Here is a 27,305-nt window from a genome sequence, read left to right as displayed (position 1 = left end):
TCCTCCACAGTTCATTAATAGATGTACTGCTTATATAAAATCCTATGATCTATCACCTGCATCTAACACCATGATTTTAATTCAGACACATGAAAAGCCAAATCTGAAGCAAAACACTTGAGAACTTCTACTAGTTGAAGCTGATGTAGTATATGCACCTCTGCATTGATTTCTTGATGATCTTCCATTAGCCTCTGTATAAATGATACAACTATTTCGGGCCTTGTGACAGAGAACATTTCTTGCATGCTGTGATGCTTCCAGAGTTCTGAAAGAGTGAACAAAAGAGCTGCATCAGCAAAATTCAAATCCATGGAATATGGACCACACCAGCTATGACTGCTTTTTAAAAATGGAAGGGCAAGGATTTTTCATAAGGAACATGAAGAAGTGATGCTTCCCTTCTCAAACCCCAAGGAAATTGCACCCTCCCAGTTATTGTACCTCATGCCCAGTACCACAATTATTGTTAGGGGAAAAAAGTTTCCATATTGATGGAAACTTCCATCAATAACTATCATGTTATTCTTTTCTTCCTCTCTTTTCCCCATTGTCTTTGTTTCATAAAGCAAAACCTGTTCTTGGAGTCAATGGATGCTTCTTATATAAATGTATCAGCCAGGTCTATGTGCATAGTTAGATACACAGAAACCCTCCACTGCCAAATCCAGCAAGGAAAAAGAAAATTCATTAGGAAACAAGAAGAATGATTGCTCAGAGTTTGTGGACTGAAAGTACACGGTAGTCCTCCACTTACAATCATTCGTTTAATAACTGTTTGAAGTTACAACTGCACTGAAAACAAGTGACTCATTTATCACACTTGCAACCATTGCAGCATGTTCACATGATCAAAATCCGGATGCTTGGCAACCAGTTCATATTTATGACAGTTGACATGGTCATATGATCATCTTTGGTGACCTTCTGACAAGCAAAGTCAATGGGGAAGCAGATTCACTTAATAACTGCTATTAAATCAACTATAATGATTCATTTAGCAACCCTGGCAAGAAAGGTCATAAAATGGGGCAAAACTCCCTTAACCATCTGGCTTAGCAACAGAAATTTTGGCCTCAATTGTGGTCATAAGTCGCAGGCTACCTGTACTAAACATGAATGGTCTGTTGAATATAGTGGATCCCAGGACTCTCCCAGCATATGCTGAATCCTCTTTGTTAACACCAAACCTGAAGATCTGTGCTGAATTTGAAGCATTTTCAGTTGTTACCTGTGGGGAGGTGTCTCTCTTCTCTTGCTTTTTCAGATAAAACGAGCGTTATTTCTTTGTTAATTTTTTTTTGTACATCATGGATCATGTGCATTTCTAAACTTTCCAAAAGTTTTTGAAACTAGAAGAAATAAAAAAAAAATTATTTTATTAAAAGCAACTAAATTGATTTAGAAAGTACTGTGAGTACTTTAAAATTTAAACTGAACAAGTTTTTCAAGGACTACTAAAACTTTTATCCATGAATGTTTGATTAATACTGTAAGTTAAAAAAAAAACCCATTCAAATAACTAGTCAACTAAAAATAATCAAATGAATCACAGCACCTTTTAAATAGTACGGTAATGTTGATTTGTTATAAATTAATATTTATAAAGCTGTAGCTGGCAGGTATTTTCTTCACATTCACAAAACAATAGAAGGTTGTTTTAACAGAACATCAGCAAAAAAAAAAAAGCCTTTCATATACAGTATATGAAACCAAGTTTTCAAACAAATGATATATTTGTTCCTGATGCTTTGTTTGCTTCTTTTGTGCTGTTATATTTTGAGTTATGGCCTGGACTAATCCCTGAGCTTTCTTGGCAAAATGTTTGGAAGTAGTTTGCATTGCCTTCTTCAAAGGGCTATGAATGAGTGACTGGGCCAAGCTCACCCAAATGAGTGCTTTGTTTTGATAAATATAACAGAGAGTTCCTGAAATAGCTTGTTATGATTCCTCCCCACCAGCTTTCTGGCCAAAAAATTGTCTCAGGTTTCTACAGTCATTAAGGTGGCAATTTTCACCTACTTCCTCATCTTACCTACCTGATTAAATAAACTTGTCAATTAAATTTATTTCATAACAGACCTACTAGTCTTTAAGAATCCATGAGGTTATTTATTGGTTTTTCCAGAACTGTTTGACATAGCTGCCTCTGACAAACTTGTTTTTGTATTTCCTGGCAACAGGAAAAGCACAAAGCAAACCGCCATATCTTTGTGGGCAGATTATGATCAAAGGGCTGCCGGGCAATATTAGGTGAAGTGGCCCAATAGCATATGTCTGTTTTAGTTTTTATACACTATTCAGGATAAGAAGGCAGAACAGGAATCAAAGAAATACATTTTTTATGAAGTTGCAAGATTTATAAAAAAAAGGAAGCTTTGTCCTCTCCAAATACAATATACTAATACATTATTTTTATTATGGAAAATAACATTAAATAATGAAGCAAGAATGCATGTAGAAATTATAATAGTATCTGTTGGGAATGCAGTTGGCCTGCATGTCAGAGTGCAACCTGTATGGACAGATATTCAGTATACACGTACACAATTACAGATGGCTGTCATTTAAACAAAGGTAGATAATCCCGGCCATTTCTTCTGGAGATAGCTCCTGTGATCTTTTTAAATCAAATGCAAACTTGGGAAAAGCCATTGAGAGGCTGATTAAGAATAGGATCTGTTCTTGGCACTTGACACCAGCAAGATTAGCAAAAATGTTTAAAAAGATTTTTTAATAGATGTTGGAAATGCAAACACAAGTCAGGTACTTATTACCATGTTTGGTGTGCCAAAACAAAGAATTATTGGAAAAAAATACATACGTGGCTAGAAAAGATGTTGGGAAAATATGTAGATTTTAAATCTGAACTTTTTTTATTAGGTATAATGCCAGAAAAGACCGATAAACAAAGCATATATTTGATTCTACATGTAACAACAGTGGAAAGAATTATATTCGCGCAGTATTGGAAAAATGAAGAAATATCATCAGATGAAGAAATAATTAAAAAAATACTAGAATGTGCGGAGATGGATAGACTGACTTTGAAGTTGAAAGAAAAAGAAGAAACGGAATATTACCAAACTTGGGACTTATTTTATCAATGGCTAGAACAAAGAATAAAGGACTAGGAATTAAATCTGTATTGGTGAATGTAAACTCAGACAATACGTTTATTGAACAAGTACTATTGAATGTATGAAAAAAATCAATAAAAATCTTACACACACACACACACACACATATATATATATCAGTGATTCTCAACCTTTTTAATGCCACGATCCCCAGCCGGTCGTAAGTCGAGGACTACTCAACCAGTCGTAAGTCGAGGACTACTCAACTGGTGCAACACCATTTGCAGAATGGGACTTTTGGCGGGCTCAGCAGGGCAGAGACAGCCTGGACAATTCCTATTGGCTTTTGAAAGCCAATAGAATTAGACTCTATTCAGAGAGTCTATTCTATTGGCTTTCAAAAGCCAATAGAATAAAAGGGAGTAGCACAGCTAAGGAAAAGGGGGAAAAAATGGCGGACTGCATTGTTTGGCGACCCCCGTGAAATGGTCGTTCGACCCCAAATGGGGTCCCGACCCACAGGTTGAGAACGAGAGAGAGAGAGAGAGAGAGGGAGAGAGAGAGAATAGGATCTGTTCCATCTCTGCAGCATGTATTCCAATATTAACATATTGGAACCTCCAAAAAGCAAGAGAAACTGAAGCAGAGAAACATTTGTTTCAAGCGTCTTCTATTTCTGTAGAAATAAGTAAAAGTCTTCTAGCCAGGTATTTTTCCAGTCTTGATTTCTGTTTACAGTGTTCTGTTAAATCCCTTTTCTTTATTGTTCTGAGCAAATTAAACTGGGTTTTGTCACCTTTGAATTATATCCTACTCATATACAAGAGACAGACATTTTCTTTGTAATATCTTGTGATTTGTAATATTATTTGGAATTCGGTATCTCATTTGAGATTCTAGTAACCAATGCTATCTTGTGGCTGTCTGGAATATTGTATTTTTTTCTGTATTTTTGTTATTTGTTGCTGCTTGAGCAGCTCTCTAAGTTTTCTCTACCAACAATTAATGTTTACATTTTAATATTTAAAGTTTTAAAAGAGAGAAATTTAATTTTTCTTTAATAAAATTTTATTTTATCTGCCAGTTGTGAAATTGACTTGCCTCCCAAAGAAGGAATAATGCATACCATAAGTTACTCATGGAATTTACTGGATGATCATAGATGCTGTCTCTGTTCAACTTGCCTCACAAGATTTAAATTAAATTAAAATGGAAATAGGGAAAGGGAACATAACAGTATAAAACTATAATTATAACACAATCATTGTTATATTTTCATATGGAAATTCAAATAAAATCTGGCTAGAGATAGACATCTTTTAATTTGTTAGAGAAAATATCCTTGATATATATTTTAATGAACAAATACCAATCTCTTATTTTGCTCTGCCATATCTATTTTACCTGGTGTGTTATTATATCAATTTTTGAAACTTCTCTAGGGAAGAATGAACATCGTGGGATGGTGCCATATTCTTCAAACTCATCCTCTATACCCCAATGTCTGGCTATGGATCTCATTGCAGCACGTAAGATTTCAGCTCTAAAAAAAATGCAAATATATATCTCCACACATGGGTCCTTTTGTTAAATAACTTTTCAGTGATCTCAAATGATAGCAATATTTATAAATATCTTCTGTTCATATTGACAATGCCACTGATAATGAAAAGAATATTTCCAATTTGCTAGTTCATTCAGTGTCAAGTGACTAAAGCAATGGAACTAAAATTAAAATTTTAATTCCAAAGTTCTTGGTGCTGAGTTGGACTCTTTGCTTGCAGAAGTTTCATTTCCCAATTACTTAACATCATCAGTGCAACTGCACTGGACCACCAAGAACTCTACAGTTCAATCCTGTAGAGGGTTATAACCATCCATTCCATTACACTCTGGGTGCCTAACAAAATTCAGAAAACAATAAAAAATAATTACATATAAATAGGGAGCCTAAACTAAAGCAACCAGAACAATAAACCATACAAATATGAGAAGGCCTCTAAAGATACATCATTAATGTCAGAGCTGGAACAGACAAGGTTTTAAAACCTTTATGGAACCCCAGGAGAATAGGCGCCATTTGTATCTAGGATTGATGGGGTCCCAAGGGCAGGGCAGTGATAAACCATGCTTCCTCAATCCCAGCCATTTATGGAAGAGATCTGAAGTATATCCACTCTGGATGGATAGAAACAACTGGAGAGATGCTTTGGAGGGCTTTATAGCTGATGTCCAGGACCTTGAATTGCACCCAGAAGTCTACTGGCTTTATTCACAGTTCTTCGATAACTTAGGAAAGATACCATAAACATTTATGACTGAATTCAATCAAATCACTTCCTTGTTTACCTCATAAAGTTGTGAAAACAATGGGATGCAGTTTATGAATACTTTCCATTACAATCACAGTCAGTACATAATATTTCATCATTCCCAAGATGGGGTAAGTATAATAGATTAAATATATGATTGGGTATATTCTAATTTTTTTTAACATAGAATTTCAAGGAGGAAAAGTAAATCAATTTTTCTATGTTCTTATTTATAAATAAGGATGCATATTGTTTGTTGTTAAACTTATTTTGTTTTAAAATTAAATTTAACAAGGAAAACAGGAAAATGAAAAGTTCTATTTTTAATCTGCACTACTGAGATTTAATGTGGCTGAATGTCTAAATTAAAAATATTTTTACACTAGGATGTAACTTACTCATACAATTGAGAAAATTGCTTATACAGAGGAACTGTGTTGATATCCTCCACTTTCAATTTAAGTCTTCCCCATTCTGCCTTTAACATTTCCAGTTGCTTCCATCGTATCAGATATGATCTCTGCAAGGCATATGAGGTCATTGTATCAGGTGGTGCTGTTAAAGCTTTTCTTTTTGCTTCAGCCGTTGATGTTGAAACCTGCGGAAACAATGATTGAAAAATACAAGATCATTTTTTAGAAAGAGATTTTAACAGAGCTGCAAAAGCACATTTTTGCCAATGTAACAAATTCAAAAAATTGAGAAAATGATTTAAGTTTACAGCTAACTTATGTCAGTCCACATTAATACTCAGTGTCAAAAGACCTCAACATACAGTATACATTGTGTGAATTAACAATTGAAGACTTTTCATCCAGTTATTCTTAAACCAATAAAGGAAAATATTTGTAGCTCAGGGTTGAAATTGGGGGGAGGGTCCTTGGTGGTCTCTGAGTTTGGTTGTTTTCTTGCAGAAAAGATTTAGCCCTGTTGATGTTCCTAATTTAGATAATGAAATGTCTGCAAGAAAACACCAAATTCAGAGAGCACCAAGTTATTCTTATTTCAGAGAGCACTCAGTTATTCTTATTTCTGAGTAAATTATATAAAAATTGCCTGTTACTGACCACTTATAGACCTCTAGTCTATAAGTGACTGATACTGTATTTGACATGGTAGTTCAGGATTTTTTTTAAAAAAAAGTCAAGTCTGATGTCAAGTCGTTTAAAGACATGCTGCCGTTCAGTTATATAATATGATACATTCTAGCAAAAGCTGCCACACATAATTTTTCTGGAACTTGAACAATTTTATCATGTAATTAATGCAAGCAATAAAAGAACTGCAGAGCTGAAGTTTTTATTTAGTGCTAAATGCAAATGTGGTCAGCCCCAAACAAAACAGAACAAGATTTATGCACAATTCCACCTGTTTTACATTTCTGAACGGTTTTTGCACTTCTTGGTGGTCAGTCAGAATTTCAGAATTCCAGAGAACATCTTCCATTACAAACTGTATCCCAATCAGCTCTCCATGAGCTACTTTTTGATCCTCAGTGCTCAGACTACATAGACATAACTAGGAAAGATGAGATGAATTCAGAACTTGATTGGATTTTGACAAAAGTAAATCAATCATTGATTCATCAAAGAAGTCATACTAGGACATGAAATATGATTATATGCTACCAATGTGTTTAATTCAGATATGGCAATATAATTTGTTCTAGGTGCAATAAAGTGTCATCTGTATAGTGTTGACAATCCAAGGAAATCCAAGATGTACTAAAAAATAAAAGCCTCATACCTGCATACTAGCATTTATGGGATTTAGGTTGCTTATGGTGTCAGGAAATAGACCTCCTCTTGCTAGGAACGTCCTCCATGGAAAAAACATTAATGCCTAAAAGAAGGAATGATAATTGCAGAGTTCTAATATTAAGTCCCAGGCACATGTATCCTACCTGTAATATCCTTAAGTCCAGCTTAATTGACAGAAGTGTGCATTGATCAGTAATCTGTGTGGGCAAAAAAGGAACAGTAAAGTTCCAGGGGGAAAAAAATCACTGTAGATGCTTCATACTCTTATTGTCACAGTGAAAATCCCTACACGGGCACAATTTATTTATTTATTTATGAGACTTATATACCGCTTTAAGTGCAAGCACTCTCTAAGCGGTGTACACCAGTAAGCAACGTATATATATATTTACATTGCCCCCAACAATCTGGGTCCTCATTTTACCTACCCCGGAAGGATGGAAGGCTGAGTCAACCTTGAGCCGGTGAGATTTGAACCGCTGACCTGCTGAACACTGTCAGCTAAAGTGACCTGCAGTACTGCACTCTAACTGCTGCGCTACCTCGGCTCATATTTGTTGCATTTGCTCTTCATCTTCAGCCACTATCATTTTAGAAATTTCCTTGCCTTGTCTTTTTCTCATCATGTAAGTGCTATTAATATTAAAGAGAATAATATTCTCTTTAGCCTGAGAAAATGAGCTTCAGCTAGCCTGAAAGTTATTAAACTCACATCCAGTGCTCCATGAATGGAAAGAGACATCCATCCCCAACCTGGCAGAAAATCTTCAAGCTTTCAGGACTCAGAGTGAGCAAGGCAGGCAGGTTAGGCAAGTTGCTACCTCCATGCTGTGGCAAAAGGCCAAGCACTGCTCTTCCATGCAAGATGGAGCAAGAAGGTCCCTATGGAATCTGACAAAAGTCTGCTTTTTGGGCTCCTGGTCAAAGAATTACTTGGTGGTAAGATGGGTGGTCAGTGAATTCAATCAATCAATCAATCAATCATAAAAGAAAACTGATATGCACATGGTGAAGAGATTTTACATAAGTCTCACAGGTTGTCAAGAGCGGCTCTTGGATTACAAACAAAACAAGTTAAAGACTTATGTATAGAGCCAGGGGGGTGGAATGGTTAAGGCAGTAGACTACAAACTGTGAGTTCTAGTCCCACCTTGGGCACAAAGCCATTTGGGTGACATTGGGCCAGTCTTTCTCTCTCAGCCCTAAGAAGCAAGCAATGGAAAAACCACTTCTAGGAGAGAATATTTGTAGCTCAGGGTTCAACCATGGAGTTCTTAGTACTGTCTGAGCTTGGTTGTTTTCTTGCAGCCATTTTATTACCCATCTGGGGAACACAGTTGTGTAACTAGATGTTACCTCATTGACTAAGGAAACATCTGCAAGAAAACAACCAAGCTCAGAGAGCACCAAGAACACCAAAACTACTTCTGAAATCTTCCAAGAAAACTATAGGGACTTGTCCAGGCAGTCACCAGAAGTCAACTCTGACTTGAAGGCACACAAACACATACATAGAGAGACAGAAAAGACTTATGTGTGGACTTGAAGTTTTACCATCGCCCATATTACAGTGTTGAAGACCACAATTTTTTAATACAGGAAAATGCTGAAACATGAGTTCCTCAAAGTACAGAACTATCATGGAAAGAAACCTATTGACTGCCCTGAAGACTGTCAAAAGTTTTAGCTCAAAAACTCCTCTCCACTGATTTGTGTAGTCCTCTGTTGAAATTATGAATTCTATCATTACTGATAAAACCAAAAATTGCTAATTACAATATCATTTAGACTGTAAAAAAGTAGACCAGAAAGATACATTAGTCCCCTGCAATAGACATTTGCCTGAACTTTTTCATTTTAAGAGCCACACTATTCATATTTGTACCTTCCATATATGCCTTTGGTACAGATAAGAAGAAAAACACTTCAGCTGTTTTTAATTGTTAAATGCTGAACAGAATTCTTTGGAGAATAGGTGAGATATAAATGTTTCTGAAAGATGTCTTAGAGGTTAACGCAAATATATCTTGAAAAAGCTACTTTACTCACTCTTTGCCCATGTGGATCTAATAGCTGTGGAATTTGGAGTTGAGAAGCAAATGCACTTCCAAAAACCACATTACTCATGGGAGGGAATGCGTGGTAAATGTTGTCCGTAATACTCTGATATGCAGAAACATTTCCAGATGATAAAAATGCTTCCCTGAAGGGTTGTTAGAAAAACAGAATAATACTTACTATTATTGTGAGTTATCCAGAATTGCTTAAGATGGATGACCATATAAATTTTTAAAATAAATAAAATAAGTGTTGAAAAGACAAATGCAATTTCCAACTTATTCTGCTTAAACATTGCATGATGCATTTCATTTGTTATACTGTGACAACATTTACCTGAAAAGTGATCTAGCATTTCCCATTCTTTTATCCCTGGACCCCTACCAGGATGCTGAAGGAGGTCAAAAGGGGTTTTCTCATTAAAAATGCACTGCTTCCTATTATTCCCATGGAGAAAGAATATTAATTTCGGCTGGTAACATCATTATGCTCTTGGACCTCAATGAAAACAATTTGGAATTTCTTATTCTTCCACCTTTTTATTCCAGTTTACACAATACATTTCCCATAAACACTCCACAACTTATACATTTCACCAGTGAAGGGATGTGCAGACTCACTCTTCATATGTGATCTTAAATGCATTTTATAAATAAAGTAGTATACAGGTTAAATAAAATAAAAAAGGCCACAATAATCAGTGCTGTTTAATTCGTATTATAGTTATAGCTTTCCACAAAATGTAGAAATAAAATACTTTTTATAGCTTCTAGAAACAAAACAAAAATTCATTTGATTTTATATGTAAATTTTATTTACATCTTTTAAAATTCCTTATTTAATATTATTTAATTCCTTATTCCTGGTTTTACTATTCAAAAAGAACTGATCCTAAAATACACACACAGAGAGGGGGGGAGGGAGAGGGAGAGGGAGAGAGATTGTGTGTGTGTGGCTCCAAATTTAAAATTATCCATTCGTCTCCCATACAGGGACAGAAATTTCATCTGCCTGTTAAATTCTCACTAAATTTAAATCCTCCCCCCTTAAAGACAATTATTGGAGCAGGAGGAGACTTCCTTTTCAGGTTATGTGAGATATACTGTATATTTCCTCTGATCATAGTTTTATAATCATTTTAGTATCAGGAATGAAGATTGCTATTTATTCACTTGGTCTTTTTAAAAAGTAATAAACAAAGCGAAGCTGTAGGGGTAAGCATGCCTGTGCTCCTGCTACTCTACAATTTGGAGACCTGGCATGCGACTAGATAAAGAGTCATCTGTGATTTCTCATAATTGTTTTCATTCAAAGCTGCTTTTGGAGACCATCCCTTGGAATTGGAAGAATGATCGGTGGAAAACCCAAAGGTGCTTTTTCAAAAGGCAACTGGGCTTTCTTTGTTTTTCCTTGAAGACATTTCACTTCTCATCCAAGAAGCTTCTTCAGCTCTGACTGAATGGTGAATAATGGAAGGATTTATATTTGTTGCAGTCATCTGATCATTAGCACTTCAAGGAAAAACAAAAGAAGTCTAGTTGCCTGTTGAAAAAGCACCTTTGGAACAACCATGACCTGGGCGATTGAGAACCCCCATAGACGAGAAGTGAATAAGATGCATTTCTTTCTGGACATATTTGCATCAGAATTATCTCCTTTCCCAGTTGCTTTACAGTCTTCAGGAATAAAAAAATATATGGAGTGCTACTAAGCTCCCCAATCTTCTGCCTTCTTTCCAATAATGCCCTGCACCCCAAAGAGGCCCAATGAATTTTTAATAAAGTAAATAAATGGACAAAATTTATTTGGAAAGGTGCCCACCCACTAGGAAAAAAGAACAAAAAGGAGCTGGGCAGTCAAGAGGTCTTGCAGGAAGATTGAGTGAGCCAATAGAATCTTACAGCTGGTTACGCCACTTCTTGACAGCCATTTTGTGAGTGGGCAACTTTCTCTCCCAGCAGTCCTTTTGCAATTACTCCCATTTTCCAATCTCCCACCATATTTGCTCCCTAGTAAGGAGAGAAGTAATGGACTATACACAGTTTTCAGTAGAAAAAAAATATCCAGATATAAAGGCTGAATTGCTCCTGTTCTTAAGAGTCACCCAGGAGAAAGTTTCAAACAACTTAAAGAAAACCCCTCGGATGTGCTTCTTTTATTTATCTTCCTTTATTTGCTCCCCCCCTCCCCCATTGTTTTACTATGCTAAAATTCAGTCATCATTTAATTTATTTATCTTTCTGATGCAATGAGCTTTATATTTTACCTCATTGAGTATCTCACTGCTGCTTCAAACTGAAGAAACTTCACTTCTTTGAGCATGGTCAGCATTTGGGACACTTTCTTTGGATCTGAGGAATTTGGAAGGCTGTCTATTTTTTTCTGTATTTCAAGAAGTTCAATTCCTAGAATTCAAAAAAAGAGCATGTGTTGGTTCCTTTGGTCTTTTTTTTTTTTTTGTAATATCACATCAAATACTTGATCCAGTTATTACACTGCAGTTCTCTATGAAAAACAACCGAGTTGTTGCTAGTTTGACTTTTTCTAACTGAGAAATATGGCTTTGCATTTGAAATCTTTAGTGGACTAAAATCTCAGTGTTCTGCAACTGTTAGTACATTCAAAAGTGTAGCTCCATTTCTGCATCCTGTGGGGCAAATCATTCTTCTAATAGAGAGAATTATTCCTACTTGCCCTATCTCTCATCCCTTCGCTCAGTCTAACATTGTGAAACAGTTGCAGTCACGTCATGGCAAAGTAGATCAACTTCTTTTCCAGCATCCACAAGAATAAACAATACTTTATCCCCAACAAGATTGAGCAACAGGTACTAACCGATCTGCTCAGTCCCTCCCCAGTCTGCTGTGAGACGTTCAGAAGGACACCTGTAATCGAAGCAGCCTGGTGCACTTCCTAGCTGAGCAAAACTGAAAATGTAGGCAATAATGTCGTGAAAAGGTGCCACGATTTGCAATGAGTGCCGCAGGGCACTACAGCCAATCTGTGAGAAAAGAGGTTAAAGAAAAGGGCAGTCTTTCAGAAAAAAAAATCACAGATCATCAAGCAAATCACAAAATGAAAGTAGCAGCCAGCTCCATCTGGTTTGACCTCTTCTACACTGATCATCCAGGAGTCCTTCCATAAGGCTGCAGCAGAGGGAGAATAGGGAGCACAGTTGCTGTAATGGCTCAGCTGGGCGAGTTGCCATTTTTGAACTGCCTGGCTGATGTGTTATGAAGGCAAACAATACTCCACTGAATTAAGTCCATTTTACATCTGATAATTATAACTTTCAGAAGTTACATCTAGTTTTTCTTTTTATGTCTGTCTTTTGGGACTGCAAGCCTGTCACGCTTTTATTATATAAGTAAGCCGTTTGGTTGCATACCAATTCGAGAACAGGCAGAGAAATGCTTTAAAGAAACTGACTGAGCAGATCAGAGTGATACCAATTAAATTGTTCGGAAACTACTGTGATTGCTACAGTAAATCCTCTCCAAACAGGTTCATTAGTGTCTTTCCATCTTTCTATATTTAGTGCCAACAAGCAGTATGCTTGAGTTGCCTACTGGTAGATGTCAACCTTACGAGGTAGATCAGAGCCACAGCCGGATGAGCTAATTCTACCTTATTGTAAGCTTACATTAATAGAATCTTGCAATCTGAAATTACATCTCTCTTCTAGGAAGGTTCTCTTCTGAGCCATGTGCCCTACCCACATTCCTACTGCAGGCTAAGCTGTTTTTATCTGATCATTCCCTCAGCTGCCTCTCTTCTCCCTGTATCTCAAGGGCAGATCCCACTACCATTTCAGTAGTTACTGAACAGTAAGCCCAAATATATTTTTCTGGGTGAATTGAAATTTAGTGGATGAACTTTGTATTTTACTTAAAAACAGCAGCACCTCCAATATTTAGGAGTTAACTGAGGTTATTTAAGGTTTCTACTATATTTCTTTATCTTTTCATCTTTTCTGTGACTTAGTTCCTACACTGTGCTAAACCACATGCAGGCAACCTATGGTCACAGACACAAATGAGGTCCCCAATGTCCCTTTTTGTGGCTCCAAAGCCTCTTCTGACTATGATTGCTATGTTATTTCATAAATCATGAGGAGATAAACATGAAAATACAAATGATACAATAGATGTAAGGTAAGCCCTTAGTCCTATACATTTAAAAAACAAAATAAACCTTCAAAATGTTCTCCCAAACTGCTGCTATTCCACATCAACAATGTGATTCCAGTCTTTCTGCAGCCCTCAGTTTCTCTCAAAATATTAGGCATGGTCTTTGGCCTCCAAAAACTAACCACCCCTGAACTAAATCATAATGCAGTACAGATTGGTGAACCCTAAAAAATTTTAATGATTACCCCAGTGCATAAGAACTCAGTCAATTGTGTCCTTTTTAACAAATCATAGTTTAAACAATTATGGATCAACATACTGGGTTAATCAAATCTCTTAGGAAACTTCATTGCATCACAGTTATCTATTATGTATGGTAAGAAGCAGTACAATTTAGCTTCTGTAGCAATTTGAGTAATACTGCTAGATTTCTACATAGAAGAAAGGCCTGTTTAACTTGCATTCCTTCTGTCACAGATATCACCCAACAAAGAAGCTGATAAAATCTTTGTACCTGCTATCCGCCAAAGGATAGGCCAAATTTGCCCAGAATGGACTAAGTCCATAATTCTGAGTCAAGATAGTTTTCTTAGCTTTTACAGTATCTCTGATTGTGTATGAGGGATGACGATGATGAGAGAAAACTTTGCAAAGTATCAAATATCTTGGGTCACAACTCCTCAGTCATTTTTAAAATCACGATTCCCAATAAAATATCGTTTCCTGTGCTATTCATATTTGCACTCATTATTTGATCAGTCTCAGATATAGGCCATTTGGCCAATAAAGAACTCTTTGCAAGATTTCAAAGCACTGACCTTCTCTGGCAACATTTTGAATGCAGCTAGAGTTTCTGAAGGATGAGGGATGAACCACAGGTTCAAGAAGGATTGTCCATCACTGGACAGCAAGGAACGAGGTCGTGGCTGGAATGATCTGATTGTTAACAGAATAATTGAATTACTTGTAGAAATAAGTCTAATGGTACACAACACCCAAGAACCACTAATTGATATTGGTTTAACCCAACTGTTACCTCGCAATGTTAATTCCATTCTCTCTGGTAGTCCAATCAAATTGGTAGGGAACTCTGCAAACAAGTTACAAACCTGGGATCACTGTTAACTTTTTCTTTGGATTCTTTTTCATCTTTTTTTTCTTGTGGCAATCCTATGGTAAAGTATTTGTTTTTCACCCTGGGAAAGTCATCCAGCATTGCTTTTATACTGTTATAATAGGCAATGATCTGACTTCGAAGAGAGTACTGAGACATACGGTGATTCAACCTAAATGGGATCCAAATCTAATATCAGAAGAATGATATAGCTAATATTTAAAAAAAACAAACCCGGAACCTTGATATTCAAATTATCAACTTCAAAAGGAAGAGGTTTCAAAACTTATCAGTGCTGCTGTGAGATCATAATGCATAGGATTTTATATTTTCAGCCTTAGCAATAGGTAATGGTGGGAGAATGCAAACATTCATTAATATTTCTTAGTATTTCATTGTGACAGTATCAAGTCATTATATGACTTCTACCTTGGAAAATAGAATTATTTATTGTATATTTTTAATTCAACATCCCAGCCTGTGACATGCTTTCCCCCCATTTTTAAAAGAATTCAATTCACAACACTTATAATATCAGAAGGAGCACAATACAGATCTAAATTACATGCCCACCTCCAGATATACTACACTTCCTCAAATCCCTGAATACTAGTCATGTTGTTTGAGTTACACTGAACTCAACTCAACTCTGAACTCGGTGGAACCTTTCTGTTCGTTTTACCTCTGATTCAGGGGCATGGTTTTTGGTATCAGCAGTAATGACTGCATCCTGCCGAGTTTCTTTATAACAAAATCAGCACTGTAACAATTCAGACTTCATACCTTGAATATCAAGTTTCTTCTGCCTTATATATAACACTAAGGTTGATGACTGGTTTAGTTATATAAATGCTATATGTAACCAATTCATATAAGACACATTGAAAGGTTCTGTAAAGGATTAATTGGTGTTTTTTTCTTTTCTTTTTTTTCTTTCCTGCTTCAACTAATAACAGAATATTATGTACCAAATGTTTTAATTTGTTTCATTTTGGCGTTATATTTACTCCCTGGTTCCTTTATAGCCTCTGCTGACTAAATGTCAACACTGCACCATTTCCTACCATAACACAGACTGTGGGGGAAAAACAAACATCCTATGTATGACTCTTAAGGAGAGATACTGCATATATTTCTTGTACTTGCCTCTGGCAATATTCAGCAATGACTTCTCTTTTGACTTTTTCTGCTTCATCCTAGAAGAAATGATGTTTGTTACTTAAATTGTACACAGTTATAATTATATATGAAATGTTGTAAGTGTAATACCTTGGATTCAAAAGCTAACATATATCATAGGAATGGAAAGGCACCCTTGTTTGCACAACTATTTCTTCTTATAAAAAATGTTAAAAAATAATTGAAAAATATTTTTACTATAGGTTCTTTAGGTGTTACATAAAGTAACACAATAGTGATTTTCTGCTCAGCCCATTCAAGATAGTTTACATGGTCTTGGACCCTTGAAAGCGTATTTTAAAGGGAAGCAGGGAATTGCAGTGGAAAGATTCAGGATCCCAACCTGATACATTCAGAATTATTTCAGTGTGCTGATGATTTACCTAATTTTATGCTCTAATTTCTGGGATTGTAACAATAAATATACAAATGCATTGCATAAGTACATACATTTTAAAAATATGAATAGGATTTGATCCTCATCCCCGTTCTCAGGAACATTTTTGTATAACAATTCCTCAAACAGCAAAACAAACTTTTGAAAGGTTACTCTATCTCAGGGGGTGTCAAGCTCAATTTCACTGAGGGCCGCATCAGCATTGCGGTTGCCCTGGGGGGGTGGCCAGAGTGGGTGCAATCTACTGGGTGGGCGTGGATGGAGTGGGTGTGGCCTACTGGGTGGGTGTGGCCAGTTCTACATCATTCACGTGAAGGATGCCTATGGGGGCCTGGGCAGGAATGGGACAGATCTGAGAGTCTCTGGCAAAAGGGGGTGGGACCGGGGCAAGTGCCAAGGCATGGTCCACCAGGGCAAGTGCCAAGATGGCCACCACAAAATTGTACATTGGCTCTCGGCTGGCCTGGGCCAGGGCCAAGGCAGCGGGGGCCGTTCCCTCACTGTTTCCAGGATGGCTTCATGGGCCCCATGAAACCACTTCGCAGGCCGCATCCGGCCCCCGGGCCTTATGTTTGACATGTCTGCCCTATCTAAAGAACAACCACTTGGCATTTTTATGGTAACAATTAAAGAAACTTTTTTTCAGGTATTCATAAGACTTTACTCCTCTATTATTTCTTTCATATATACACACATTATTGTTCTTATTTGTTCTGATTACAAGACTGACTTATTTTTTAATATTTATTTGTTGATATTTATTTATTGAATGTATTTATTACATGGCCACCGATCTCACAAAACCTAGATATACCTAAGTATAAAATATATTTTATATTTTAAAATAAGGGTAGTTCTCAACTTACAACATTTGTTTAGCAATTAAAATTACAATGTAACTGGAAAATAAAGTGAATTATGACCAGTCCTCACACTTACGACTGCAGTAACATGCCCCATGGTCATGTGATCAAACCCCAGATTCTTGGTGATCAGCATGTATTTACAATGACTACAGCCTCCCAGGTTTGTGTGATTGTCATTTGTGACCTTCCCAGCCAGTTTCTGATGAGCAAAGTCAATGGGGGAAGCCAGATTTACTTAACCCTGTGATTCTCTTAACAAGTACAGTGATTTGCTTAATAACCATGGCAAACATGGTCATAAAATCAAAACAATTCACTATTAACTGCCTTGCTTAACAATGGAAATTCTGGCCCCACTTGTGGCTGTAAGCATTATCTGTAGGGACAAAATATTTTCAAAAGTTTAAAGCCAAAGTTATGATAGTAAAGTTAATGAATAGTCCTTTAAAAGTTATAATCAAATGTTGGTTAATTCCTAAATAATTTCAGATACACTTACTGGATTTTGTATTCTACTCCCCAAGATTTGTTTCTTCTGAATGAATGTATTCAGCATCAGGTCACGTGGACCCTGTTTCTCCAGCTGAATTGAAACAAAAGCTTCGGTAGGTCTGGAGAACGAAAGAAAATAATAAATTACTATGAAATACCTCTGTAATGAAAGCTGTATTCACAGTATCATTTTATCCTTTGACTGTGCCCAGGCATTAAACTTTCTTGACATATAATGCAGTTGTTTTTCTGTTTATTTCTTGCTTTTATGAAGAATCCCAAACCATGCATTATATTAACAGGATGGATTAAAGTGTTAAAAATATATATTTAATATATACACAAATATGTCAAACACTTGGAAGGTTTCCCATTTTCTGTGATATCAGGCTTGCTAGCTATTTATTTATCTATCTATCTATTTATTTATTTATTTAAATTTTGTTTGTTTGTTTATTTATTTATTTCCCGCCTTTATTTCTTACAAATAACTCAATAAGGTGACGAACGTATGTTGTTTTCTGAAACCCCTACAATCTGTAATGCTGGCCTAGCAGCAGTCCTGCATTTGGGAATCTTTTCCAACTATGTCAGCGTGTTGCTAAACCAGGAACTGGAAATTCTCCATTGAAATCACAGACTGGCCTTTAAGGCACAAAGCAGTCACATATTGAGGTATTTGAAGCAGCACTTGATGACTTAAAATGCCAGTGGTACAGAGTAAGTTACAAATCAAAATCAGTGGCAAAGATTTACTAAATTCTGCAAAACCTTCCTTCCCATTTGGAAGATCTCCCCCCCCCCCAAAAAAAAAATGAGTAGAAGAGAGTTACTTGGAAGAGCAATGGCCTTTTGAGTGTTAGGTTATTTTCTCCATCTGGTATTTAAGCCCAGAAAGCATTCAGACACTAGAACAGCTGACATGTTCTTATAATCTACCTAACCCTGGCTTAAGTACCCAGATGTCTGATTTTTTTTATTACCATTTAGATTTAAAGTCTCTCTCTCTCCATCAAGAAGAGATTTTCCCTTCATTTTATTCTACTACTATCCCGTGAAATAGGTTACACTGATAGAAAAGTATGATTCCAAAGTCATCCAATGACTTTCTGTGGCTGGTTGGGGTGGACCTGTTCTCTCCAGTCCTCATTCAGCACATTTGCCCCAACACCACGGGGTGTGTGTGTGTGTGTGTGTGTGTGTGTGTGTGTGTGTGTGTGTCTTTAAGCTACCTCTTTGAATTGCAACCTCCAGTTGCAAATCTCCTAAAGGAATGAGACATCAAGGCATCCTCTGCTTCACTCCCAACTGTAGAACTTCTTCCATTGGGTGAGTTGCTGCTTTGAGCTTTCACACTTAGATGTCCTTCCTGAAATAAAAGAGCAGCGGGGTCTCTTACTTAGGGAAGCCATGCTGATAACACCAGGCAAGTTGTTGCTGTTGCTGCTCAGCCACCACTGAGCAGTTCTGGAGGGCATTATGGGAAATTTAAATGGCAGATAGTCTCAGGGGCTCAAATTGTTACACTGAATATTTTTATAAAGGGGAGAGAAAGGTCAGTATAAACAGAGGCCCTTGTAAATGTCCTGGAACTCAACACATGCTCTTGAATGCTTGATACCATCATATGGGCCCTGTTGAAGAACATTTTGACTCTGCAGTTTCAGATTCTTGTAGTTTGGCTTCTTCTATTGCTTCCGAAAGAAAAACAATCGAGAAAAATAAAAAAGGACAAGGAAGCATTAAATAGCCAGAAGGCAATATAGGTATGGAGCTGAGTAACATTACTGAATGAAGGAAGTGCACATATTAAATTCACTTTATTTTTTACTCAGCTGCCTAGGAAGAAAACTAATGAGATTTTTTTAGTACATGCATATTTTTTAATCCTCTCCTGATTCTGAAAAAACAAGTATAATTTGAAACAACAGTTGGTTAAAACAGGGCTTTTTTGTCACAGAATGCATGGAACGGAGTTCCAGCACCTTTTTTTTGGATGGAAGAACTAGTTCCTTCTAAACTCCCAGCGCAAGTACGGGTATGGCTGCAGAGTGATTTTGCGGACCCCTAGCAGCCCGATCTGGATTCCAGAGGCCTGGAAAAGGCCTCTGCCTCCCAGATCCATGGCCGTGGAGTGATTTTGCAGCCCCCCAGAGACCCGATCCAGGCTCCGGAGGCCTTTTCCAAGCCTCCAGAGCCCGGATCCATGGCCGCGGAGCGATTTTGCAGCCCCCCAGCAGCCCGGTCCGGTAATTGCACTCTGTTATTTTGTATCTGGGGGAAGGGAATTTAGTTTTTGGGTTCAGCTATGTAGTGCTGATACTTTGTTTCCCGAATAAAATGTTCTTTAAGGAAGAATTTTGCCTTGAAGTTCTTTTGATGGGTTTCATCTGTCAGAACCATGACACCAGATTGTTGTAGGCAATATGCTGTCATTTGTAAACCGCTCAGAAAGTGCTGTAAAACATTATGGAGTAGTATATATAAATCTTAAGATCTAAGTCCTATTGCACGACTGAAGGAAATGTCTAGTTTCAGAAACAAGATTTCCTGACATCTCAGAAGGTTAACAACAAGGTGTGTAATCACATAAAGCAGGTGCAAAATAATGAGCCCTCCTGCCACTTTCTTTACAAAGAAATTAAATCTACTGTCAAGGACTCCATAATTGAAATAGGGCCTTTCTCAATCAAGATACCATTCAGATATGTGACCTTTGAATACCAGAGGTTTCAGCAATAGCCATGCTGGATGGAGAATCCTTGGAGTTCACACTGGCCCCAGATGAAAAAGCCTAGCACAGAAAGGAACCCATAATTTTTTTTGTCTTTGACAACAGTCTCCTATCTGAAATAGAGATGGCCAGCAAGGCAGCTATGTCGCTAACACTTTCCCAGCAGAATGTAGCAATAAGGTCAAACAACATGGAAGGCAGATAGCAAAGAAAGATTCACTCGTTCCTTGTTACTTTTTTGCTCTTGATTTTTATATACAGTATATGTTTTAAAGAGCAGTGGTGAATTTGGTCTTTGAAAGGGAGAAAGAAGGGGAAAAGTTGCCAACCTTTAAGTCTCCAGTTAGCGTGGGCTGCACTGAAGGACAAAATGCAGCCTGTTGAACAGCTACAAGGAGCATGTTTTTATGTGTGACTTGGCAGGCAAGAGCAATCTGCAAGTTTTCCATTCCATAATGCTTCAGCAATAGCTAAAGGGTGAAGATAAAAAGATTAGTGGCAATTATAATGTAACGTTGCACATTTATTTCCTTTAGATCTGACCATGAGACTATAAACTTCCTTCAGTTGTATTTGTATTTAGAAGCAGAACTGATTTTGCACTGAATTTGGAAGCAACAGTATCTAATTCAGAAGATCTCATAGTCAGCCTTCACTCCAGATAACTAACTATATGTGCCGATAACATTCTTAAGATGCGTGTGTAACAATACCTAAAATTTTGTGGTTATATTTTCCCCAGATTACACACATGCAACACATATTGTACATACAGAGACTTCCCAGTCTATCATGTAAGTATAGCCCTATCATTTCCTGATAGTCTTTTGTTCAATTATCACCATGTCTGACGCTGCATAGCATTTTCAACATTAGCCAAAATTAACTACATGCTGCCATCTTCTGTGACAATAGTTTAGCACAAAACAAAACTAATCAAACATCATAAACAAATAATAATGTTGATCAGACAATGTCCAGTGAACATACAGAAGCAATAGTCATTTCAGCAATGATATGTGATTGATTGAGATCAGTGATTGATTTTTCCGCCCCAACCTTCTGCTAGATCTGGTTCCATTCACATAACTTATTTAACACTTATTTTTTCTTGGGACACAAATATTTTTTTTATGTTTTGGCCAGAGAATGTTAGGATCGGGAATCATATCCAATTCTTCATCTTCACAAAGCTCTTTTTTTCCAGAAACTTCAGAGTGATCAAATTGTTGCATAACGTGACTTTTGGTATCGTTTTGAATTCCATTTCTTGCTTCAAGTTTTGTTTAAAGTCTAGATGCTAAGATTGCAGTTACAAAATATTTATTTACTTATGGAATCTGTTATGACTCTGGGCAGAAGGACAGTCATAAACACTGCTGGTTTAGTACAAAATGAAACAAATAGGAAAGGGGCAGGAAAAGTAAAATAAATTAATATAATAGTACTGAGACGGGAATAAAAATATTTCAGTTACCTGCAGAATGCTCTCCCTCGTGCCAAAGCTAAATTTTCTAATTTGATTGTCTATATCTTGGATCTCTAACATTAAGCTGGAAGGAATGTATCTGCAAAAGAAAACAATGTCTAACTTTTTCTGAAATGAAAGGGCCTTGTCCTCATCACAAGTGATTTCAGCTTTCCTTGTTTATGAGGAACATATATTTGAACAGTATTTCTGAAGAATGTTTAAAATTAATCAGATATGCAAATATTCCCAGCCCAATATTTCATGTGTAGTTTTCAAAAGAACAAATCTGGACTGTTTCTTCCATTTTGAGATGTGAATATCTATTTATATCAATATAAAATTATTTATTTGTCAAATATATATTTCACTTTTCTAGTTCAGCTAAATTTTTAAATGTTAATGCTAATTAATGTTATTTAATTAAGTAATTAGTAACCATTTAATGTAAGAAAAAGATGGGTACACTCTGATCTGCTCCAAACAGCCCACTAACTCAGGGGTCCCCAACCTATAGAGGGCTGCAGCCTAGTGGCCAGTAGTGACCTGTGGCCTGTTGGCCAACGGGCCACATGAGTAGCTGGTCAGTGTATGTGTGTGCAGGCGCACAACCCCACTCATGTGAGCAGCGTCACAGGCATTCACAGCCCCACTTGTGCAAGCATCACGGGCATTCACAACCCCACTCGTGCAAGCATCATGGGCGTTCACTGCCCCATGTGCAAGCAACGGATGTTTATGCGCACATGCATGCACTCATGCATTCACCTCCACACACGCACAAAACCATCCTTTCTTTTTCCCCTCCCCCTGGCTGCGGGCCACCAACCCCCAAAAGTTGGGGAAATCTGCTCTAACTCATGAAGCTGTAAAAAAAAAAAAAGGCTATAGAGTCTATTGATAATAAATAAATCAGAGAAGCCCACTCTAAGATGCTGGCAGAAAATTTTTCAAGTGAAATTTTCTCTCCCCTTCCTCTTACAGGGAATCCCATCAAATTCTCATAGAATCTTAGAGTTTTGCAGAACATAGTTTTAAAAATCCTGCTCTAATTGTCCGAAAAAACCTGTAGGTCAGCCAAAGGCTGTAAGAGTTCGTTCGTTTATTCATTCATTCATTCATTCATTCATTCATTCATTCATTCATTCATCTATTCATTCATCTATTCATTCATCTATTCATTCATTTTATATAGCCACCCATTTCAAGTATATGATTCCAGGCAATTCACAATTAAAAGCAATATAAAAATACCAATATGATACAACAGTTTGTTAGAGCTCTTCAATATACAACCGTTCATTTAATGATGACAGGGAAAGTTATAACGGCACTGAAAAAAGTGATTTATGACCAGTGTTCATATTTATGACCGTTGCAGCATCCCCATAGTCATGTGATCAATATTTAGGTGCTTGGCAACTGGCATGTATTTATACCAGTAATAGTTGCACTGTCCCAGGGTCGTGGGTTCATAATATGTCTTCTTTCCAGCTGGCTTGCAACAAGCAAAGTCAATGGGGGAAGCCAGATTCGCTTAATGACTGAATGATTTGCTTAAGAACTGCAGTGATTCACTTAACGACTGTGACAGGAAAGATTGTAAAATGGGGCAAAACTCACTTGAAAACTGTCTTGCTTAGCAACGGAGATTTTGGGCTCCATTTTAATAGTAAGACAAGGACTATCTGTATAGTTAGATGCACAGAAGGAAAGTATGATTGGATTCTACTCAAGAGAAATGTGTGTGGCAAGAAGTAGCTGTCCTACAAGGGTTAGAAAGGATTAAAGATGGAGGGGGGAGAATAAGATGGCAATTATTCTACAGAAAGAATGGCAGAAGTAAAATTTCTGGTGTTTTTTTTTTCACTTTTCTAATTCTTAACTTTTTACTTTTTCTTATTTTCCTTTTCATACTTTTATTGTATCGTAACATTCTAACAAAACATTTTTTAAAAAGCAGTAGCTATTCTATATCAAACTGCTAAGTGTATCTTCAGAATTGAAGCAAATATTATTAAGTTTGTTGGTGATTTATTCATGTTTATATCTGCAGAAAATGTTTATAAGCCTCTGACTTACCTGTCCACATTAATGTCATGATCTTCTAGAAGTGAAGCAATGAATATTGGGGAGAGCTGGTCAGCCTTCTCTTTGTGAGTTGCACATTCAAAGTACACTGGCCTTAGGTACAGATGGAACTCATTAAAGCCCATTTCTTCTGCAAATTCTTTGTACAGTCTAAGCAGAAAAAGAATGTACATATTTGAAATAACTGCTTATAGCGGTCACTCTACTCACGTAAAAACACATTTATTGCCTGTCATATATTCTTTTTGAGTTTCTCACACAGCAAAAATAAATACAGTTGTATAATATTCCAAGCCATAATTTCACTTTCTGCAGTGCTCAGATTATTTTGCTGGCATCTTCCACAAATGAGTGCTAATAAACTATGTGCAATGTTGTCCATGATTTGATTAGTGTGATTTCTGTATCAGGAATTCTGGCTTATTTCTTTTGGATTCTTTGTATGGCTAGATTAGATAGACAGACAGATAGACAGGTAGGTAGGTACGTAGGTAGATGATAGATAGATAGATAGATAGATAGATAGATAGATAGATAGATAGATAGATAGATAACCTTTATTGTTATTTTTTTACTGTGGGCACACTGGCACACATTAAAAATTAAATTCTGTTGCCTGCTCTCAAAAGTGTACACATACATAACACACATATAAACATGCTATATACATACATATGTATGTTTTCTGAGGTTTTCGCGGGTATTTGTATGTAGGTCTTTGGTTGTTCGGGTTTTCTCCCGCGTAAAATTGGAAGTGTTTTGGCAACGTTTCGACGAAGTCTCATTCGTCATCTTCAGGCTGGTGTTTTCAGCTTCGTGCTTTGAGCAGCAATGTGTGGTCTTAGCTGTTTCTTCCTTTTAACTGCCAGTGGGGGTATGAACTGATTGGGTGGGAGCTTGGCTGTGTTCTGATTGGGTGGAGGTGTGTTCTGAATGGTTAGGGGCTTGGCTGTGCTCTGATTGGCTGGGAGAGTGTTCTGTTTGGTTGTGCTTAGGTTAGTCTGAGTTGTAGAGGGGTTTAAGATTTTGGGCTGCCTTGCTATTTTTTGGCTTCTCGTTCGTGGTTGTGTCTCCTCTTCATGGAGGGTGTCAGTTTGCTTCATGTATGGATTGGAGGGGTTTAAAGTGGCTAATGATGAAGCTGTGGTCTGGCTTCTGGTTTGTGGTCGTGCCTCGTCATCGGTGTGGCTTTGGGTTTGTTTTTTGCGTGGATGTGTGGTGGTGACCTCCTGTGTGGTTTTTGTGAGTGTGGGTCTGGTATCATTTTTTGTGTTAGGGAGTCGTTTGTCAATAAGGGCGGGTTTCCAAATGGCTGGTAGGCGGGAGGTATCATTTCGCTTGTTCATGCTGTGTGGGCGTTTTTCTATCTCGATGGCTTCTCTGATTATTTTGTTATTAAAATGTTCACTTTTGGCAATGGTTCTGGTATTTTTAAAGTCAATTTCGTGTCCTGTGGCTTTAAGGTGTTGGACCAGGGAAGATGTTGGTTCCTCTTTTTTGACTGAGTTCTTATGTTCTTCAATACCAGACCCACACTCACAAAAACCACACAGGAGGTCACCACCACACATCCACGCAAAAAACAAACCCAAAGCCACACCGATGACGAGGCACGACCACAAACCAGAAGCCAGACCACAGCTGCATCATTAGCCACTTTAAACTCCTCCCATCCATACATGAAGCAAACTGACACCCTCCATGAAGAGGAGACACAACCACGAACAAGAAGCCAAAAAATAGCAAGGCAGCCCAAAATCTTAAACCCCTCTGCAACTCAGACTAACCTGAGCACAACCAAACAGAACACTCCCCCAGCCAATCAGAGCACAGCCAAGCCCCTAAACATTCAGAACACACCTCCACCCAATCAGAACACAGCCAAGCTCCCACCCAATCAGTTCATACCCCCACTGGCAGTTAAAAGGAAGAAACAGCTAAGACCACACATTGCTGCTCAAAGCACGAAGCTGAAAACACCAGCCTGAAGATGACGAATGAGACTTCGTTGAAACGTTGCCAAGACACTTCCAATTTTACGCGGGAGAAAACCCGAACAACCAAAGACCTACATACATATGTATATACCTACACTTTTACATATAAATATTAATCACTATCTGTATTGAATATATCGCGGAAAGAGGAAGCTTGAGAGTTCACAAGGTTGATACTGTATGGAACAAAACTGTGAGTGAACCTGGATGTTCTGCTTCCGATACCCAGCATGGAATTAGCATGGAATAAGCCAGAGTTCTAGGTTTAGACAAAATGCTGCTTATTCACTTTAAGCCAAATTTTAGTTTGGGTTGTCAGGAAAAGATAAGTAAAAGTTTTTTGTGTATTACGTTTGTAATATTTTCTAACCAATGAACATGCCAAAGCAAAAACAGTATAATTTGATTGGTGAAACACATTTAATTATTATTAATCAATTGCATTCAACTGCAAATTATCCATTATATAGGTTACAACTCAGGCTGAGATATCTGGGGCTTCCCTTAAAAATAATGGTTTTTCAACGGAGTATACTGAGAGGGCCAGGGGCCCCTCCCACCTTTCAGCTATAAATCATGGGGTCAGAAGTTATACTGGATCAGGATGGAAGAAGAGGAACAGTGATTTCAATTGAGAAGTTAATAATCATTAAGATGCTGTCAATTGTGGTTTAGGAGAACTGAAGAAAGCGGGGAATTACATCAGCAAAAAGATAAATATTACACTGAATATGGTTTTTGTCATTATGCTTTTAAAAATTATCATTAATAATTTAATTTAGATTAAATTAAAAAAATTATCACCAAAAATTTCAGTACAACTTTCTACAGCAATTTCCTCTGTGTCCCCATTGCTAACCTGCCCAGCTGTGCCCCTTCTACTGCTGCCTCGATCAACCGATGACGGAGAGTTAGAAGTTCAAGGAGTCTTGAAAAGACATTCAGAGTAATAGTTTGTTTTTCTTTGCTCGATCTCTGTTCTTCTTCTGATGCTGATTTCAAAGCTGATGTAACAATTTCTCTTATAATAAGAGGATCCTCAACCAGAACATCTGCAAATATCTGCCATGAAAGAATAGTATTTATAAACATTTAATTCAAATAATGTCCATTGATGGTCATATTGATGTTACAATTGAAACTTTATTGTTCAAGACCTTGTTTTGCACCACAGGAATATTTAATTGAAAGACAGGAGAAGAAGGAGAAGGTGGAACGAGAACCTTCAGATGACTAAACAACAGGTAAGGATGACTGTGGGAGGACATGTTATAATAATAATAATAATAATAATAATAATAATAATAATAATAATAGTAGTAGTAGTAGTAGTAGTAGTAAAGTTGGAAGGGACCTTGGAGGTCATCTAGTCCAACCCCTTGCTTGGGCAGGAAACCCTACACCATTTCGGACAAATGGCTGTCCAGTCTCTTTTTAAAAACTTCCAGTGTTGGAGTATTTACTGCTTCTGGAGGCAAGCTGTTCCACTGATTAATTGTTCTCACTGTCTCTTTTTTACTTCTAAGCATAATCAGCAAATAGTTTCTCTTAAAGCACAAATAGTACCCCGTGCCCAGCTCACAAACAGAAATGGCTTTACTCCATTGTACCAGTGAAACACTGAAGT

General features: G+C 37.2%; 1 protein-coding gene across 2 annotated transcripts in view; it reads right to left on the bottom strand.

The window, feature by feature from the left end:
• LOC120311541 overlaps positions 1-27,305 on the bottom strand; it is a 72,085-nt gene that overhangs the window by 15,094 nt on the left and 29,686 nt on the right. For both annotated transcript variants that reach the window (XM_039351167.1, XM_039351168.1), the window contains exons 20-37: positions 26,538-26,740; positions 23,673-23,831; positions 21,600-21,690; positions 20,452-20,592; positions 18,621-18,757; positions 17,396-17,507; positions 15,601-15,650; positions 14,450-14,626; positions 14,159-14,276; positions 12,046-12,211; positions 11,477-11,615; positions 9,202-9,355; positions 7,139-7,234; positions 6,761-6,910; positions 5,791-5,990; positions 4,485-4,623; positions 1,232-1,352; positions 159-268 (exon numbers count right to left, since the gene is read on the bottom strand). In XM_039351167.1, coding sequence (XP_039207101.1) covers positions 159-268; positions 1,232-1,352; positions 4,485-4,623; positions 5,791-5,990; positions 6,761-6,910; positions 7,139-7,234; positions 9,202-9,355; positions 11,477-11,615; positions 12,046-12,211; positions 14,159-14,276; positions 14,450-14,626; positions 15,601-15,650; positions 17,396-17,507; positions 18,621-18,757; positions 20,452-20,592; positions 21,600-21,690; positions 23,673-23,831; positions 26,538-26,740 — 2,463 coding nt within the window. The remainder of the gene's footprint in view (positions 1-158; positions 269-1,231; positions 1,353-4,484; positions 4,624-5,790; positions 5,991-6,760; positions 6,911-7,138; positions 7,235-9,201; positions 9,356-11,476; positions 11,616-12,045; positions 12,212-14,158; positions 14,277-14,449; positions 14,627-15,600; positions 15,651-17,395; positions 17,508-18,620; positions 18,758-20,451; positions 20,593-21,599; positions 21,691-23,672; positions 23,832-26,537; positions 26,741-27,305) is intronic.

The sequence above is a fragment of the Crotalus tigris genome, unplaced genomic scaffold (assembly GCF_016545835.1).
Source record: "Crotalus tigris isolate CLP2741 ecotype Arizona unplaced genomic scaffold, ASM1654583v1 scf7180000018371.15429387391:27106975, whole genome shotgun sequence".
NCBI classification, from domain to species: Eukaryota; Metazoa; Chordata; class Lepidosauria; order Squamata; family Viperidae; genus Crotalus; species Crotalus tigris.
The sequence above is the reverse complement of the archived record's forward strand: the minus strand, read 5'-3'. Positions and strand labels throughout refer to the sequence as shown.